Source organism: Carassius gibelio, chromosome B15 (assembly GCF_023724105.1).
Source record: "Carassius gibelio isolate Cgi1373 ecotype wild population from Czech Republic chromosome B15, carGib1.2-hapl.c, whole genome shotgun sequence".
In the NCBI taxonomy this organism is placed as follows: Eukaryota; Metazoa; Chordata; class Actinopteri; order Cypriniformes; family Cyprinidae; genus Carassius; species Carassius gibelio.
In genome coordinates, this window is record NC_068410.1 from 4521102 (window position 1) to 4541541 (window position 20440).

Sequence of the window (20440 nt, forward strand, 5' to 3'; positions counted from 1 at the left end):
GGAGATGCTACCCCATGGTAAACATGCCCCCGTCTCAGTTATTTTGAGACCTTTATCAATGTTCTGTTTCATTCTCTGGCATTTCAGATCTTAATCTTATGATCCATCAAATATTGATTTGTGCTTTTAAGTTCATATTTTCTCTTTAATCATGGTTTCACTGCTAAACTTATCTGATCTGATGGACTGAAGAGTTTTTCATTGTTCTCTGCAGGTTGAGTGATTGTGGTCTCACACATGAAGGTTGTGCTGTTCTGGCTTCAGCTTTGAGATTAAACCCCTCTCACATAAAAGGACTGAAACTATGTGGGAATAAACTGGATGATTCAGGAATAATTCTGCTGTCTGCTGTACTAAAGAATCCTGACTGTAAACTGGATATATTGTGGTAAGATCATATTTGAGTCTCACAAATGAAATTTGTGGTAAAGTATTTTTTGAATGGTATAGCTGATTGAGCTGTAATTGACTGAATACATGAGCTGCTCCTCAATAACATGGTTTACAGAAGGACTGAGTCACACTGAAATACACACTTTTAAAAACAATAAAATTTTCAGTCCTTTGGCTTTAACCCTTTGAGGGTGGCAAACACACTGGCTTGTTCATTTGCATTTTTTTTCTGATACCAGCAAAAAGAAGTTAACATTTTCAGATGAATTGGACAAAGTAACAGCAGTTATCAAATTACGAAATTCTGATATATACATAGGTGGGTGCTGGGGTCTAATCTGTCGGATTGCAACATATATCCATTTTGTTAATTAAACATTGCACATTGTGTTCGTCTAATTAGAGTTAAGACAGTCGGTGTGGTAGCCAAGGCTCACATAGCCACAGGCCACTAACTAAGCCGGTCGGCGTAGTAGCCCAGGCACACATAGATAGTAAAACATGCGATTCACATTGCTCTTTGGAGCAGCAGCAGTACATATGTCTTTGTGATAGATCTGCTTGTTGGGGTGTTTTGTTCTTGTTTGGGCATTTATTGTTCCCTCTATGTCTCCTGCTTTGTGGGTTTATTACATGTATGTTATACTTGCAGCAGCAATATTTCTTCCATGCTCACAGCAGCATGTTGTGGATGTATTGGCAGTAGCAAGTCTCTGTACTTGCTCTGCCGCAGCAGCAGCAGCATAGCAGATCTATCTCCAAAATTGAGAAATCAGCCTTGGCTAAACATTGAAACTAGAGTTTTAATACAGAAAATAGAGGCAGGCAGAGAGAAAATGGAAACAAGATAAATTTTAAGTGTCTGATGAAATTTTGAGAGACTGTCTGACACTGGCGTAGACAGAGAGGGGCCATGGGGGCACTTACCACCTCTCAAAACTGATTGCCCCCCGCAGTGTGCCCCTACCTTCTACGTGTGCATCAACCAAAAAAAAAAAAAATGAATTCAAATCATATCTTTAAGCGTGCATTTGAATAATTAACAATTCCATGATGCTTTTTAACAACCAGGATTGAGGATAGCGAGCGAACCTTGTTTGTAGAGGATAATACACTAACACTGCACACCACCGTGTGATTCACCTATTAAAGATTAAGACAATCGGTTATTGTCAGCTTCAGTGTCACAGATGGTAAAACCTGTGTGATATGCATTTTGTCATGATCGACCCTGGTTTGAATCTGCCTAATGGTTTACTTATTTCTCCCATTTTAAATTACATCAGAAATGCATTTATTTTCAATGAAAATGAAAAAATCTAAAAGTTGAAAATAAAGTATTGGGAAGGATTAGGGTAGGTGTTTTATTGTCCCAATAAGGTGGCATCCATTTACTATTTTGAATTAACATTTACACTCAATAAGTTATTATTTCCTTTTTATTTTCCACGTCCTAAGTTATTATTGAAGACCTGAGGTGCCTTGGCTTCGGGCACTGTCTCTGGAATGGTCTCGGGCACCGCCTCGGTCAAGGCATCGGGAGCGACCTCGGACACTGCATCGGGAATGGCCTCAGGCACCGCCTCGGTAACGGCCTCGGGAGCGGTCTCGGGCACTGCATCGGGAACGGCCTCGGGCACCGCTTCGGCCTCCGGAACCGCCTCGACATCAGGCACCGCCTCGGCCTCTGGAACAGCATCGGTCACCGCCTCGGCCTCCAGAACAGCATCGGGCACCGCATCGGGGACGACCTCGGGCACCGCCTCGGCATCGGGCACCACCTCGACCTCCAGAACAGCATCGAGCACCGCCTCGACCTCCGGAACAGCATTGGGCACTGCCTCGGCATCGAGCACCACTTCGGCCTTCGGAACAGCATCGGGCATCGCCTCGGCCTCCGGAACAGCATCGGGCCTCGCCTCGACCTCCGGAACAGCATCGGGCCTCGCCTCGACCTCCGGAATAGCATCGGGCACCGCCTCGGCATCGGGCACCACCTCGTTCTCCGGAACAGCATCAGGCATTGCCTCAATCACAGGAACAGCATCGGGCACCGCCTCGGCATCGGGCACCACCTCGGTCTCTGGAACAGCATCGGGTACCACTTCGGGCACCGCCTCGGGGACGGCAGCGGTCCGCTCGGAAACGTCCTCCTGGACGGCAGCGGCCTGCTCGGGAACGTCCTCCTGGACGGCAGCGGCCCGCTCGGGAACGTCCCCCTGGACGGCAGCGGCCCGCTCGAGAACGTCCTCCTGGACGGCAGTGGCCCGCTCGGGAACGTCCTCCTGGACAGCAGCAGCCCGGTCGGGAACGTTCTCCAGGCTTTGAGGAATGGTAGACGCCCGTCTCCTCGTCCTCCGTACTTTATGACGGCGAGTCGGTGGCACCTGTACTGGCGACTCAGGCGTTGAGTCGGCCATCTTGTGCTGTGGCGCTGGGTTGGTGGCCATCTTGTGCTGTGGCTCTAAGCTGGAGGCCATCTTGAGCTGTGGCACTGGGCTGGCGGCCATCTTGTGCTGTGGCGTTGGGCTGGCAGCCAACTTGTGCTGTGGCGCTGGGCTGGCGGTCATTTTGTGCTGAGGCGCTGGGTTGGCGGCCATCTTGTGCTGAGGCGCTGGGTTGGCGGCCATCTTGTGCTGAGGCGCTGGGTTGACGGCCATCTTGTGCTGAGGCGCTGGCTCAGCAGCCATCTTATGCTGTGGCGCTGGGTTGACGGCCATCTTGTGCTGAGGCGCTGGCTCAGCAGCCATCTTGTGCTGTGGCGCTGGGTTGGCGGCCATCCTGTGCTGAGGCGCTGGCTCAGCAGCCATGACGTGAACCGTCTTGGGAACTTCTAGGATCCTTGATAGCATCTCGAAGTAGTCGAGAAGGGTGTCAGCGGCCATCTCGGGCGTTGGTGCTGAGCTGGCAGCCATCTTGCCCTGTGGGGTGAGGCTGGCTTCCATCTGGCCTCGTGGTGCGGGGTTGGTGGTTATGCACCGCAGTGGCGCTGGGTCGGCGGCCATCTTGTGCTGTGCTTCCTCTCGCCCACCTCCTCCTCGACGACCTCTCCAGGTCCCGCGAAACACGACCAGGCGGGTCCCCTCAAAGCGACCGCCTCTCTGCCACTCGATGGCTGACGAAGAAGCGTGAATCGGCATACCGCTGGATCTCGTTGCGGACGGAGTCCTTCTGTTACGTGAGGCGACACCGAAAACAAGGAGAGATCCAACTGCAGGTAAGCAGTTTATTATAGGGCAAATCCAAAGGGGTAAACAGTCCAGGCAGGGTCAAAACCAGAATATCCAAAACAAAACATAAACAAGACGTGGACACAGAGCAAGGCAAGGCAAGACAAGACAAGACAAGAGCAAGAGTTGACGGACATATAAAATGCATAGACATTAAACAAGGACTCCGTAACAAGGACAGAAACAACCCAGGTATTTAAAGACATGTACAAACGATGAAAGTGGAAACAGCTGAAAACAATGAACAGTGACGATAAGGGGAAGTGAGACCTCTAGTGGACACCCAGTGATACACAGACCAGACACACTGTGACAAAAAAACATTTCAGTTATATAATTTATATCATTTATATAATATACATAATTATCATGCTAAAGTTAAAAAAACATTTTAGTTATTTCATATATGTGACATTCAGTTATTTCACATTTATATATAAATTAAATTAAAATTAAATATATATATATATATATATATATATATATATATATATATATATATATATATATATATATATATATATACTGTGACGAGTATATATATATATATATATATATATATATATATATATATATATATATATATATATATACTCCTCCCTGATTGTCACCGGCACCCCGTCCTAAATCGCCGCCCTTCACCAGGCTCCCGACTGGAGTGGGTGTGTGAGAGGAGGGGCGCTGGACGAGTCAGGGCTGGCGGCATGTGATGGGGCACACCTGAAGGGAATGGAGCCTCATCACCGCCGCTGTTTAAAAGCCCAACGCGCCTCTCCTCGGGAGACCGGTCTCTTCCCTGTGCATGCACACTGGTGTCCTCGTGGGTCCAGGAAGGGTGCGTTGAGGGACTCCCGCGCCACAAGAGACGTGAGCTGCCGGACCCGCGATCCGGAAGAGAACCGCACCCGTTTACACGGCCGACGGGCCAGGATGCCGGGCCGTCCATCCCCTGCCAGCGCCGCGGCCAACGAGAGTGATGCGGCCGCTAGAGGAAGCCGCCGCCCCTCGCGCCCCGGACCGAAGAGGGGAGCGCGTGCGGCCACCGGACTCCGCCCCTTACCTGGACCCTTCCTCCATGAACACTGCCCGACCCACACAAACCCTGCAGCACGACGAGGACACCAGATTCCCTGTTATTTTGGACACTCTTCCCTTTTGGCCACCTTTTATCCCCTTGTTTTATTTGATTTGTTAATAAAAGCCTCTCCGAGGCCTGACGCCACGCCCACTGTGTCTGTCTTGTGCTCCTCCCGCGACACTGGTGGAGAATGTGGGCAAGGCGGAGCCTAGACACCGCAGTTGGGAAACATCTGGTGACGTCACTCCCTCTCGCTTGCAAACGTTCGTAAGAACCCGGACTGGGACGGAGGAAAACTAGGGACAGCCTCCCAGCCACAAAAAGGGTAAGTGACTTTTCTGTTATGGTCATTTTACCCTGTGGTTGGTTGAGGCTGTCACTAAAACCTGGTTTCTCTGTCCCTGTTCCGGTGCGCTGCGAGAGGGAGGACCGCCCGGAGAGGAATCCCCGCCCACTCCGACCGTAAGGAGCCTGGTTGAGGATGGTAGCACTCCCGTGTGGGCGGCGCCCTGATGACGGGGATGTCGCTTGGGAGGGGGAATGTGACGAGTCAGCTGCCTCCTCCCTGATTGTCACCGGCACCCCGTCCTAAATCGCCGCCCTTCACCAGGCTCCCGACTGGAGTGGGTGTGTGAGAGGAGGGGCGCTGGACGAGTCAGGGCTGGCGGCGTGTGATGGGGCACACCCTCTCCTCGGGAGACCGGTCTCTTCCCCGTGCATGCACACTGGTGTCCTCGTGGGTCCAGGAAGGGTGCGTTGAGGGACTCCCGCGCCACAAGAGACGTGAGCTGCCGGACCCGCGATCCGGAAGAGAACCGCACCCGTTTACACAGCCGACGGGCCAGGATGCCGGGCCGTCCATCCCCTGCCAGCGCCGCGGCCAACGAGAGTGATGCGGCCGCTAGAGGAAGCCGCCGCCCCTCGCGCCCCGGACCGAAGAGGGGAGCGTGTGCGGCCACCGGACTCCGCCCCTTACCTGGACCCTTCCTCCATGAACACTGCCCGACCCACACGAACCCTGCAGCACGACGAGGACACCAGATTCCCTGTTATTTTGGACACTCTTCCCTTTTGGCCACCTTTTATCCCCTTGTTTTATTTGATTTGTTAATAAAAGCCTCTCCGAGGCCTGACGCCACGCCCACTGTGTCTGTCTTGTGCTCCTCCCGTGACAATACATATAAAACATTCTATAATTTATATAATCTAAAAATAATTAAAGGTTGAAAAACACATTTTAGTTATTTCACATTCATATATAAAGCATTATATAATTTATATAATCTAAAACACAGTTTAGTTATTTCACATTTATATATAAAACATTCTATAATTTATATAATGTAAAGCAATTTAACTAAGGTTGAAAAAAACATTCTGTTCTTTTAAAAAAAGGTTATAAATTAAACTGTGTAAAAAATATACTGAAACCGACTGTTTCAGATAAAACAAGATCCAGAAAAGAGCAGAAAAAGCAGAAAAGGGATGTTTTCACACACCTTTGACCCAGCGTCTGCGTTTGCATGCCACTGTGCACACTCGTCGGAATTTACTAACCAATCATAATATCTTCAAAGCCATTTTTTAATCAAAACCACCGTATCTCACGCGGGAGTACCATGTTTTTGACAGTTTTCTGACGGGTGCATCTATGAATTACGGTGGGCGAGCGTCTAGCATCTCTTTGTATCCCTCTCTCTCCCTCTCAGTCATTCATTCACATTATACATTCACAAACAATATAAAACAAAACATTTACAATAGTTTTGTTCATCACTAAAAATATACATTTTACCAGGATCGGGGGAAAAAAATATATAATTGAACAGAACAAAGAATATGGTCTAATTTTTTTATAGTCTACGAAGCCTTTAAAACCATATTACATTTCATTCCTGTAATTTTCTTCAAGTTTTTGCTGTCTTATTTTATCTGCTGGTAGAGATATAAAAAAAAAAAAAAACTATTAATTGATCAAAGCCGGTTATGCTATTTTTACAGTATATGGCGTCTTTAAACCATATTTCATATCATCCCCGTAATTTTCTTCATGTTATGCAGATTATGCAGTCATCTGCTGATAGAGATATTTGAACACTATATTCATAAAGTATGTGTTATTTGACGTAATATCAACGCGTCTAATGTCCCAATCACATAATTTTGTATGAAAAAATAATTTTATTTTGAAAATATGACGACATCCTGTGACGCGTGCTTAGCTTTCCCTGCTACAATGCTATGTATAGGATTTCAGAAAAAAACAAAAAACAATTCTGCTCCGTTAAATCGACGTTTTGCCATCGCGTTATCCGTTTGTCATCTATGAACACGACATCGCGGGGGTGTATGCGCTCCCGGTTAGGAATGCACGGGTCTACCGGTCTTAATGAAACGGCTTACTCCGGTGGAATTCATACGCAAGGCATATTAATGATTATTGTATCAGCCCTAAACCCTTCCAACGCAGTAAACGGAAGTATAACTGATCTTTTTCAAAAAGCTTTTTAATTATTTATTTTACCCGTACACCTACAGTACCACCACACAATAAAATGCTGCATGGACATACATTTTTAATTAAATTTAGTTTTTAAGCGATCTATTTTAAACAATAAATAAAATATAAAATTATATATGACGGCATGTTACTAAACCGGAACATACATTTTAAACGTGTTTATCAAACTTATAAAACACATCGCAGTAACAGACATGTTACTAAACCAAAGCAAATCATTTATTATTCATTTTTTAATCATGTATTCAACCAATACTTATACAACATATACAAACACGTTTTAAACATATTATAAACAAAAACTAATCATAAACGCCGCCTTCTCAAAATTACAGACATGTACAATCATGCTGATCACATATTATGGATATTCAGACTTTTAGCCATTAATACGTTTTAGGATAATGAAAAACACCAACGTCTGGGGGCTGCCAAAATATCTCCAGTCCCCCAAAACCCACTCAGACTCCAGGGGTTAAAGAATATGGAAATAAATAATTAAATAATGACATCAGGCTCCTAAAGCAATTCATTAAACAAAAAAAAAGTTAATCAAACTTATAAAACACACCATACTCTTCTTTTTTAAAAAAGATAACTTATTTTAAATGTGATTATATATAGCATAGTATATACAATAAACATTTCTGATGATACATATAAAAAATTATCCCTTACATTTTTAGACCGGTGATAGTTCATTATCTACGGTACTTTCAGACACAGAGCAGGAAAGACATTTGCAGGCCCTCTGTTTAGCCGTCCCAAAATACCTCCATTTAAAAGCAAAAATATTAAAATGACCGCCTGTACATCTAACAGGCTGTAGTTCTATTTTATATATTTTGTATTAAAAGTACTATCCATATTATATTTCTTATTTAAAACAATATATTTAACCGACAGTATCCCCCCAACGTGTGTTTTCCATCAGTTGTTTGCCCTTCAGCCTTATTACGTAGTGCTTTTCATTTAGCCTACTGTAAGATCCCTTTACAATTGTGTAATGAAAGTTAACTTTTCTTAAAGTTTATAGCTGTATTTTACTGTATCCCCATCCTTCTATCCTGTAGATTGTATGCGTACTGTAAAACAACAAATATACATCTTGCTTAAAGTCAGTCAAATAATTACACCTACAATTTGAAACATGTTTAAACACATTGTGTGTCACTAAAGCAAGGCACACCGTCTATCGTCTTATCCCTTTCTCTTTGGATATGTTTGACAGAAACATAATTTCTACATCAGAAATTTTTTAAATGTACGACTGAACTTTTCTCATTTTCAAATTATTTACCCGGCCTATAACACTCGGTGTAAATGTTCTTACCTAGAACAGAAAACATACGCTTTGAGTATTTTGTAGGCATCGTGTAATGTTAAATGGTTTACTAAAAAAAAAAAAACTGTAATCACCAGCAGCTGTGATTTTCAAAATGAAAGAAATGTACGAGCTAAGGATGTTTCAACTATTATCATCATTTCCCTTTGACCCGGATAAAGCGGTAATTAATTTTATATGCGAGTGAAACAATATACAGTTCTCATACTATTTGTGTAAATAGCTGTGCTAAAACATTTATGACTATTTTAGCGCAGGCCAGCAGATCATGTCAAGAGTGTTTCACATCTAAGAATCACGATGTTTTGTAAATGACATTTTTCTTACACCTCGAGATTTAGCCGTATCAAGATTTTGGACGGCCTTTCGTGTATTCGAGCGACCAAATCACTAAGAAAGAGAGTATAGTGAGAAAACTAACATTTACAACGCATATAGAATTCAGAATACAATTGTTAAAGTATTATTATTATTTTTTTGTTAAATGTTGATTTGTAAATGATATTTTTATTACTCCGTTAGATTTAGTCATCGTGTTCGGATAGCCGATGACACAATTCACATTTTTATTTTTAGACTCCTGTAAGTCCATGCTAACTCTCGCGTGGGAAAGAGTTAATGTAAGTGCATTCTATTCATTTAAGAAAAATTATTAAACATTTGACCTAACTTTTTTATTATTTTGACAAAACATGACACGACGACATTAAACAATGTTATCAGTTCCTACGGCCATCTTTTTCGATTCAAATAAAGCAACATCTCTAGTGTACGTGTGTATGTGCTAAACATCTTTGCTTCTCCACTTCTCCTGATTTGTTAGATGGGCTACCGTTGTAATACAAACACATTTGAGAACTACGACGTTCTCACTTTTGTAATGGTTATAGAAAAATGCCGTACACACTTTTGCATTTCATAATTCAATGATTTTAGCTGTAATGGTCACATAAGACAAAAATTGTCAACGTGTGACTCGTAAACATGCATAATTTTATTTATTTATTTATTTTTACCAGAGATAGTCGACCGATCTGTTGACACGTTGTTTCGCAGTTTTCTGATGAAGAGTTTTCTCTGACTGCGGTCAAACATACACTGCCTTTTCATAGGAATTTTACAGCATAACAATATCGCCCCTACATCTAGAGCTCTTGTTCATTTAGCCGATGACCACATTCACATTGTTTCAGCATTTGCCGCTTGACATTAAAGATTAGGCCTATGAGTACTCCCCTTTGGTCGTAAGCATTATTATCTACCGTGCGCTGAGAGTTTTCTGCTTTGTCCACTTTTGACGGATTTGCTAGAGGGACTATGTCACCTTGTTGTAACGTGATTACGTTTAAGATCCATAAGATTGCACTACATTCACCTGAAAAGGTTATAGATATAGTCTTTTATACAGGAAATGTGTATCAGAATAACAGTTACCTAATAGTGAAATCCACTCTTCTAAACTATTGTGAAAGTTTTAATGCAACTCTGTAAATAGCTTTTTTTTTCTACCACTGTATACATTATTGTCTTTGTACAGTATTTCAATAAATAAACCGCTGTTGATAAGTTGTTCAAGTGAGAGGCCGGATGATTTTTACTGTTTTAGTCATTCATCGTGCTTAAGGTCTGATCCGGAAACCGCGCTACGACTGGAACTGCACTTTGTCGCGTCTAAACAACCCGCTCTTCTTTAAGAAAACCGCGGGGCGAGCAGTTTCTGACATCTATTAATTCACTTCATTTTTTCACCACCGCAAATGTTTTGTTTAGCATACATATTAGTTTTAGTCAGTTACATAGGCGTCACGCATGAAGTTTATAGTTATTTTAAATAATTATGATAGAGTTACAGGTTTAGGTTAGTGGGGTGCCTGTAAGCGGTGAAAACTTTGAGCATCGGAGACGACGGTGTTACTCAAACAGCCCATAGCGTTATCTTTTAACAAACTATTGTATTCCATGTTACGAAGACAAAATCTGTAACAGCGTTCATTAATATGTTGAAATGAAAATAAACATACAAAACTTTATAATGACCGTGAGTTCAATATAGCCTAACACCGCATAGACAAATGTTTGTTCTAACGCTTTCGCCCTAAAATTGCGAGATTGCTTGACTACGCCGTGTTTAATGGACGCTAGATCTCATCACGCCGCAGCGAACTGTAAACCACACACTTTCTCATCGCATTGCGCTAAGAAACTGCACATGGTTAAAGCTATTACACCATAAACTGTCTAAAGTTGTTAATGTACAAGCACAGTAAACTATTTCTACAAAAAATATCATCGCACTACTGTTTTTTGCGTATAATACATCGTTCAACAATACTTTTGCACACCCATTCGACTGTATTTATTACCGCCGTATTGAAACCGTCGAAGCAAAGATGTTTAGCACATACACACGTACACTAGAGATGTTGCTTTACTTGAATCGAAAAAGATGGCCGTAGGAACTGATAACATTGTTTAATGTCGTCGTGTCGTGTTTTGTCAAAATAATAAAAAAGTTAGGTCAAATGTTTAATAATTTTTCTTAAATGAATAGAATGCACTTACATTAACTCTTTCCCACGCGAGAGTTAGCATGGACTTACAGGAGTCTAAAAATAAAAATGTGAATTTCTAAATCTAACGGAGTAATAAAAATATCATTTACAAATCAACATTTAACAAAAAAATAATAATAATACTTTAACAATTGTATTCTGAATTCTATATGCGTTGTAAATGTTAGTTTTCTCACTATACTCTCTTTCTTAGTGATTTGGTCGCTCGAATACACGAAAGGCTGTCCAAAATCTTGATACGGCTAAATCTCGAGGTGTAAGAAAAATGTCATTTACAAAACATCGTGATTCTTAGATGTGAAACACTCTTGACATGATCTGCTGGCCTGCGCTAAAATAGTCATAAATGTTTTAGCACAGCTATTTACACAAATAGTATGAGAACTGTATATTGTTTCACTCGCATATAAAATTAATTACCGCTTTATCCGGGTCAAAGGGAAATGATGATAATAGTTGAAACATCCTTAGCTCGTACATTTCTTTCATTTTGAAAATCACAGCTGCTGGTGATTACAGTTTTTTTTTTTTTGTAAACCATTTAACATTACACGATGCCTACAAAATACTCAAAGCGTATGTTTTCTGTTCTAGGTAAGAACATTTACACCGAGTGTTATAGGCCGGGTAAATAATTTGAAAATGAGAAAAGTTCAGTCGTACATTTAAAAAATTTCTGATGTAGAAATTATGTTTCTGTCAAACATATCCAAAGAGAAAGGGATAAGACGATAGACGGTGTGCCTTGCTTTAGTGACACACAATGTGTTTAAACACGTTTCAAATTGTAGGTGTAATTATTTGACTGACTTTAAGCAAGATGTATATTTGTTGTTTTACAGTACGCATACAATCTACAGGATAGAAGGATGGGGATACAGTAAAATACAGCTATAAACTTTAAGAAAAGTTAACTTTCACTACACAATTGTAAAGGGATCTTACAGTAGGCTAAATGAAAAGCACTACGTAATAAGGCTGAAGGGCAAACAACTGATGGAAAACACACGGGGGGATACTGTCGGTTAAATATATTGTTTTAAATAAGAAATATAATATGCATAGTACTTTTAATACAAAATATATAAAGTAGACCTACAGCCTGTTAGATGTACAGGCGGTCATTTTAATATTTTTGCTTTTAAATGGAGGTATTTTGGGACGGCTAAACAGAGGGCCTGCAAATGTCTTTCCTGCTCTGTGTCTGAAAGTACCGTAGATATGTGAAAGGTTTACGACCGTAGCAACGCACATTAATTACATCTCTAGGATGCGTGGGTCTTTGCTGAACCATCTTTAATGGTTGAAGACGATCGAGGGTCTTTCTTCTAAAAGATAAAACAACTTCATCTAAACTTCACAGTCTATACTGTGACAAACAAACGAGCTCCTCAGCATAGATTTAAAGCAAAATCAATATTTTTTAGTTTTTATTTTTAAAACATACAGAAAGACTTTGGCATCATGTTTCATTGTGTGTGTGTGTGTGTGTGTGTGTGTGTGTGAGAGAGAGAGAGAGAGAGAGGGAGAGAGATGGAGAGAGAGAGAGAGAGAGAGAGTGTGTGTGTGTGTGTGTGTGAGAGAGAGAGGGATAGAGAGAGAGAGAGAGAGAGAGAGTGTGTGTGTGTGGGAGGGAGAGAGAGAGAGAGAGAGAGAGAGAGAGAGAGAGAGAGAGATGGTATGAAAACTTTGAAGATGGTGCTAAAACTGCAAGCCGTTCTATTCCCCGCGGGAGTTTCACTCGTTCATTCTGGTTAGTGTTTACATCCATCCGCAAGCGAACGTGAGCTCAGCTTTACAGAAACTTGCTGATCAGATCACAGAGACAGAACAACAACACCCGGACTCTGTTTTAATAATTCTGGGGGACTTTAATAAAGCCAATCTCTCCCGTGAACTGCCAAAATACAGACAGCATGTTACATGTCCCACCAGAGACAGTAATATATTGGATCACTGCTACACTACAATAAAGGACGCATATCACTCTGTTCCACGAGCAGCTTTGGGAAATTCTGATCACTGTCTGATTCATCTTATACCATCCTACAAACAGAAACTTAAATCTGCCAAACCTGTAGTAAGGACTGTGAAGAGATGGACCAGCGAAACGGAGCAGGATTTACAATCTTGTTTTGACCTCACTGATTGGAGTGTTTTTGAAGCTGCTACCACCGATCTGGACGAACTCACAGAGACCGTAACATCCTATATTAGTTTCTGTGAGGATGTTTGCATTCCTACCAGGACTTATTTAACATTCAACAATGATAAGCCATGGTTTACAGTAAAACTCAGACATCTTCGTCAGGCCAAAGAGGATGCCTACAGAAATGGGGACAGGGTCTTGTACAATCAGGCCAGGAACACACTGAACAAAGAGATCAGAGCGGCTAAAAAGAACTACGCTAAAAGTTGGAAGACCAGTTTTCTTCCAATGACTCAACTTCAGTTTGGAGAGGACTGAGGGCCATCACAAACTACAAGACACCATCCCTTTGCACTGAGGCTAATCAACGGCTTGCTAACGACCTGAATGAGTTTTATTGCAGATTTGAAACCCCCAACACCCATTCTGACCATCTCCCTGCACAACCATTAACACCTCCTTCAATCCCCCGTTCCACACCTACTGCTCTTCAAATCTGTGAAGATGATGTGCGCCAGGTCTTCAAGAAGAACAAAAGAAGAAAAGCACCAGGCCCAGATGGTGTTACACCAGCCTGTCTGAAAATCTGTGCTGACCAGCTGGCCCCCATCTTTTCACAGATCTTCAACAGATCCCTGGAGTTGTGTGAAGTACCTTCCTGCTTCAAACGCTCCACCATCATCCCCATCCCAAAGAAACCCAAGATAACAGGACTTAACGACTACAGACCTGTGGCTCTAACGTCTGTCGTCATGAAGTCGTTTGAAAAACTGGTTCTGGGTTATCTGAAGGACATCACTGGACCCTTACTGGACCCCCTGCAGTTTGCTTACCGAGCAAACAGGTCCGTGGATGATGCAATCAACATAGGATTGCACTTCATCCTGCAACATCTGGACAAAACAGGGACTTATGTGAGGATCCTGTTTGTGGACTTTAGTTCGGCTTTCAACACCATCATCCCAACAACCCTCCAGACCAAACTGACCCAGCTCTCTGTTCCTAGCTCTATCTGTCAGTGGATCACCAGCTTTCTGACAGATAGGCAACAGTTAGTGAGACTGGGGAAATTCACATCAAACAGCTGCTCCACCAACACTGGTGCCCCTCAGGGATGTGTTCTCTCCCCTCTGCTCTTCTCTCTTTACACCAACGACTGCACCTCTAAAGACCCCTCTGTCAAGCTCCTGAAGTTTGCAGATGACACTACAGTCATCGGCCTCATTCAGGACGGTGATGAGTCTGCTTACAGACAAGAGGTTGAGCAGCTGGCTGTCTGGTGCAGTCTTAACAACCTGGAGCTGAACACCCTCAAAACAGTGGAGATGATCGTGGACTTCAGGAGAAACCCACCTGCACTTTCCCCACTCACCATCATGAACAGCCCTGTGACTGCAGTGGAGTCATTCAGATTCCTGGGAACCACCATCTCTCAGGACCTGAAGTGGGACAATCACATTGACTCCATTGTAAAAAAGGCCCAACAAAGGTTGTATTTCCTTCGCCAGCTGAGGAAGTTTAACTTGCCACAGGAGCTGCTGAAACAGTTCTACTCAGCCGTCATTGAGTCTGTACTGTGTACTTCTATAACTGTCTGGTTTGGCTCAGCAACAAAATCAGACATCAGAAGACTACAGAGAACTGTTCGGACTGCTGAAAGGATTATTGGTGCTCCCCTGCCCACCCTTCAAGAACTGTATACATCCAGAGTGAGGAAAAGGGCTCATAAAATCACTCTGGACCCCTCACATCCAAGTCACCCCATTTTTGAACTTTTGCCATCTGGCCGGCGTCTCAGAGCCGCAAATACCAGAACAGCAAGGCACAAAAACAGTTTCTTCCCCCATGCAATCTACCTCATGAACAGTTAAATGTTCCCCACTTATGCTTATGCAAACAAAAGTGCAACATCCTTATATTTATTTGTTACCCCTCCATCCTAGTACATCCCTGCATCTTTTTCAATCCTATTCCATTATCATTTATAGCACAATTGTTTATACACTTATTTATTTGACTACCTTTTTTTTTTTTTTTTGTCTGTGTGTTGGTGTCTCTGTGTACTGGAAGCTTATGTCACTAAAACAAATTCCTTGTATGCGCAAACATACTTGGCAATAAAGCTCTTTCTGATTCTGATTCTGATTCTAAAAATAAGAACTTTAAAGAATCTAAAGTGATTAATGCATGATGCATCTAATATAATATAATCATATATATGATATGATATAATATGATATAAATAATTTTTTATTATATAATATTATATAAAAATATAAAATATTTTAGGTAATATATATCATAATTTTGTTGAATTAAGAATCAACGGACATCAGATGTAGTGGGGGTACTGATTATTCAAACATTACATTAATGTTAGCTTTGAAATAATGTACACCATTGACTTAGATCATGCGGTCTGGAACTCCACCCTCGCCTAGGCGGGGTGTGTGTGAAGCAGCCCCTCAGGTCTCACATACAGGAGAATACTAGGACTAGGACCTGTGAGATTCTGTTTATGATTTAATCATTTTTATTTTATTTTTTAAGTTGTAAATTTTATTTTGGGGATATTTCATTCACGTTTGGACATCTCTCACCGGTCTAAAAATGTAAGGGATAATTTTTTATATGTATCATCAGAAATGTTTATTGTATATACTATGCTATCACATTTAAAATAAGTTATCTTTTTAAAAAAAGAAGAGTATGATGTGTTTTATAAGTTTGATTAACTTAAATGTTGAATACTTTTTTTGTTTAATGAATTGCTTTAGGAGCCTGATGTCATTATATAATTATTTATTTCCATATTCTTTAACCCCTGGAGTCTGAGTGGGTTTTGGGGGACTGGAGATATTTTGGCAGCCCCCAGACGTTGGTGTTTTTCATTATCCTAAAACGTATTAATGGCTAAAAGTCTGAATATCCATAATATGTGATCAGCATGATTGTACTTGTCTGTAATTTTGAGAAGGCGGCGTTTATTATTAGTTTTTGTTTATAATATGTTTAAAACGTGTTTGTATATGTTGTATAAGTATTGGTTGAATACATGATTAAAAAATGAATAATAAATGATTTGCTTTGGTTTAGTAACATGTCTGTTACTGCGATGTGTTTTATAAGTTTGATAAACACGTTTAAAATGTATGTTCCGGTTTAGTAACATGCCATCATATATAATTTTATATTTTATTTATTGTTTAAAATAGATCGCTTAAAAAACTAAATTTAATAAAAAATGTACGTCCATGCAGCATTTTATTGTGTGGTGGTACTGTAGGTGTACGGTTAAAATAAATAATTAAAAAGCTTTTTGAAAAAGATCAGTTATACTTCCGTTTACTGCGTTGGAAGGGTTTAGGGCTGATACAATAATCATTAATATGCCTTGCGTATGAATTCCACCGGAGGAAGCCGTTTCACTAAGACCGGTAGACCCGTGCATTCCTAACCGGGAGCGCATACTAGAGGTGGGCAGATCGATACTAATATCGATAATATCGATACCAACGTTGGTATCGGTATTGATCGATACCAACGGGAAAATATCGATACTTAAGTTTCAGTTTCTCTCGTTTTGCGACCTGGCCGTGTTTGTCAAAATGCTGCCACAGAGCAGAGCAAGCTCTCAAGAGTGCTGCTCGTGCTCGACACTGCTCTCCTCCCCCTCTCCTGTTTTGTACCGTCACGTGACTCACCACTAGCGCTACTTTGACCCTCTTGCTACTTTCTTTTACTGTCTATGGCTACCACCAGCAGTCAGGCGCGCGCACCGCTCAGCCGCGCATTTCTAACAGCAGTCAGTCAAAGGCGGAGAGAAAGAGGAGCGTTGTATGGCTCTATTTTCAGGCCGATCTACCCTTTTTGTGTTAGCTGTGAAAGTGATCCTAGTTTCTATATTTAAACTACACATAAATGTGCACCAGACTTAATTATTTTTATTATTTATTATTTTATCAATAGCTGATTCTCCAAGAGCAGTGGATATTACAAGGCGCCTATCAGAAATGATTGTGAAGGACCTGAAGCCTCTTTCCATAGTGGAAGATGTCGGCTTCAGGAATTTTGTACAAGGAGAATTTGTTTTACATTGTGAAGTAAAACTTTGTGACTTTGTTTTAGAAAAAAAAATCCTGAAAAGAAGTGCACTAAAGAGGAGAAACATTTTTTTTATTAACATGCTACTTGAAAAGAGAATTTGTTTTTACATTTTTTTTTTTTATATTTGTGAAGTAATAATTTTGTAACTTTGTTTATTTAAATAAAACAGAAGTAACCAAAAGTTGTTTCTGAACAAAAGCTTTTGTAGTACTGATTAATAACCCAAAATGCAAATCACAAAAACAATTAAAAGTCATGAAAATTCATTTAGATTTAGGTTGAAGACGCATCCACCTTAATTATTAAAAAGTATTGGTATTGGTCAGGGGCGTCGCACCCGTGGGGGATGTGGGTGTTTTAACACCCACACTTTTCCCGGTGAGAGTGTTCAACACCCACACGTTTTCTGCAGTTTTTCCGCAGTTTTGCACAAACGCCTTACTACAGTCGCTCCTCCGTTTCTCTGGCCGCTCTGTGTCTGCGCTCGCCGCGGCTGCCTCCTCCCCCCTCCCTCTCATGACACCTGATTTGAGCCTGGCCGGCTGCTGATTGGCTGTTCTGCCTTAAGTCCCGCCTCTCTTGGGGTGTTATTGGTCAGCTCGTGCTGAGGAGGCGGGCACCTAGGCGGGAAGAGTTTGGGAAGATGTTCTGTTATGGTTTTTGTTGACATGTCGAGTGTTTTCGGTATTATATTTCGTCTTTTAGACTAATGCTAATTTATATTATTGGGATATTGTTCAGCAGCTAGCTAAATTCGGTTATGTAACGTTATGTGGCATGCAATGTATAACATAACTGTGATGAAGAAGGCAGGGAATTGCCAAGGAGGGGGGACAAACTGGCATTGTTAAGCAGTGTATTTATGGGTTCATTGCCAGTGCAACTGATTTTGATATTTTGAGCATTGTTTGTTGATTAGCTGAATACTTTTGTGGATACTTACTGAGTGTTTGATTGTAACGTTACCTGTTGAGGAGAAAAAAGTGAGAAATGATGACATTGTTTGCCTACCTGTTGAAGAATTATGAAAGAAAAATTCATATTATTTTAATGTTTAAAAACAGTAAATTGTTACATTATTTATACCACCAGAGAAAAAGCTCTGTGTGGGCGTTTTTTTTTTCTCCCCTTTTCTAATTTTTTTTTTTTAATGTAGGATCATTTTTTTTTTCCAGCCAAACTTTAAGCCCTGCATTCTGTACCCCTCTGTCACTGTATTCAGCGGTTTTTTTTTTTTTTATTGTTTATAAACAAACCACATCCATCCCCCACACTTTTGAAAAGCTTGCTACGCCCCTGGTATTGGTATCGGTATCGGCGATACTGGCCCTGTATTTACTTGGTATCGGATCGATACCAAATCTAGCGGTATCGCACACCTCTAGCGCATACACCCCCGCGATGTCGTGTTCATAGATGACAAACGGATAACGCGATGGCAAAACGTCGATTTAACGGAGCAGAATTGTTTTTTGTTTTTTTCTGAAATCCTATACATAGCATTGTAGCAGGGACAGCTAAGCACGCGTCACAGGATGTCGTCATATTTTCAAAATAAAAGTGTCGTGATTGTGTGATTGGGACATTAGACGCGTTGATATTAAGTCAAATAACACATACTTTATGAATATAGTGTTCAAATATCTCTATCAGCAGATGACTGCATAATCTGCATAACATGAAGAAAATTATGGGGATGATATGAAATATGGTTTAAAGACGCCATATACTGTAAAAATAGCATAACCGGCTTTGATCAATGAATAGTTTTTTTTTTATATATATATCTCTACCAGCAGATAAAATAAGACAGCAAAAACTTGAAGAAAATTACAGGAATGAAATGTAATATGGTTTTAAAGGCTTCGTAGACTGTAAAAAAATTAGACCATATTCTTTGTTCTGTTCAATTATATATTTTTTTCCCCCGATCCTGGTAAAATGTATATTTTTAGTGATGAACAAAACTATTGTAAATGTTTTGTTTTATATTGTTTGTGAATGTATAATGTGAATGAATGACTGAGAGGGAGAGAGAGGGGTACAAAGAGATGCTAGCCGCTCACCCACAGTAATTCATAGATGCACCCGTCAGAAAACTGTCAAAAACATGGTACTCCCGCGTGAGATACGGTGGTTTTGATTAAAAAATGGCTTTGAAGATATTATGATTGGTTAGTAAATTCCGACGAGTGTGCACTGTGGCGTGCAAACGCAGACGCTGGGTCAAAGGTGTGTGAAAACATCCCTTTTCTGCTTTTTCTGCTCTTTTCTGGATCTTGTTTTATCTGAAACAGTCGGTTTCAGTATATTTTTTACACAGTTTAATTTATAACCTTTTTAAAAAGAACAGAATGTTTTTTTCAACCTTAGTTAAATTGCTTTACATTATATAAATTATAGAATGTTTTATATATAAATGTGAAATAACTAAACTGTGTTTTAGATTATATAAATTATATAATGCTTTATATATGAATGTGAAATAACTAAAATGTGTTTTTCTACCTTTAATTGTTTTTAGATTATATAAATTATAGAATGTTTTATATGTATATACAGTCTTGTTCAAAATAATAGCAGTACAATGTGACTAACCAGAATAATCAAGGTTTTTAGTATATTTTTTATTGCTACGTGGCAAACAAGTTACCAGTAGGTTCAGTAGATTGTCAGAAAACAAACAAGACCCAGCATTCATGATATGCACGCTCTTAAGGCTGTGCAATTGGGCAATTAGTTGAAAGGGGTGTGTTCAAAAAAATAGCAGTGTCTACCTTTGACTGTACAAACTCAAAACTATTTTGTACAAACATTTTTTTTTCTGGGATTTAGCAATCCTGTGAATCACTAAACTAATATTTAGTTGTATGACCACAGTTTTTTAAAACTGCTTGACATCTGTGTGGCATGGAGTCAACCAACTTGTGGCACCTCTCAGCTGTTATTTTACTCCATGATTCTTTAACAACATTCCACAATTCATTCACATTTCTTGGTTTTGCTTCAGAAACAGCATTTTTGATATCACCCCACAAGTTCTC

General features: G+C 40.8%; 1 protein-coding gene across 1 annotated transcript in view; it reads left to right on the plus strand.

The window, feature by feature from the left end:
• Nucleotides 1-20440, plus strand: part of LOC127973021 (NACHT, LRR and PYD domains-containing protein 3) — a 60459-nt gene that overhangs the window by 15862 nt on the left and 24157 nt on the right. Inside the window, exon 7 of the mRNA XM_052577057.1 lies at nt 215-388. Within this exon, the coding sequence (XP_052433017.1) occupies nt 215-388 (174 nt within the window). The remainder of the gene's footprint in view (nt 1-214; nt 389-20440) is intronic.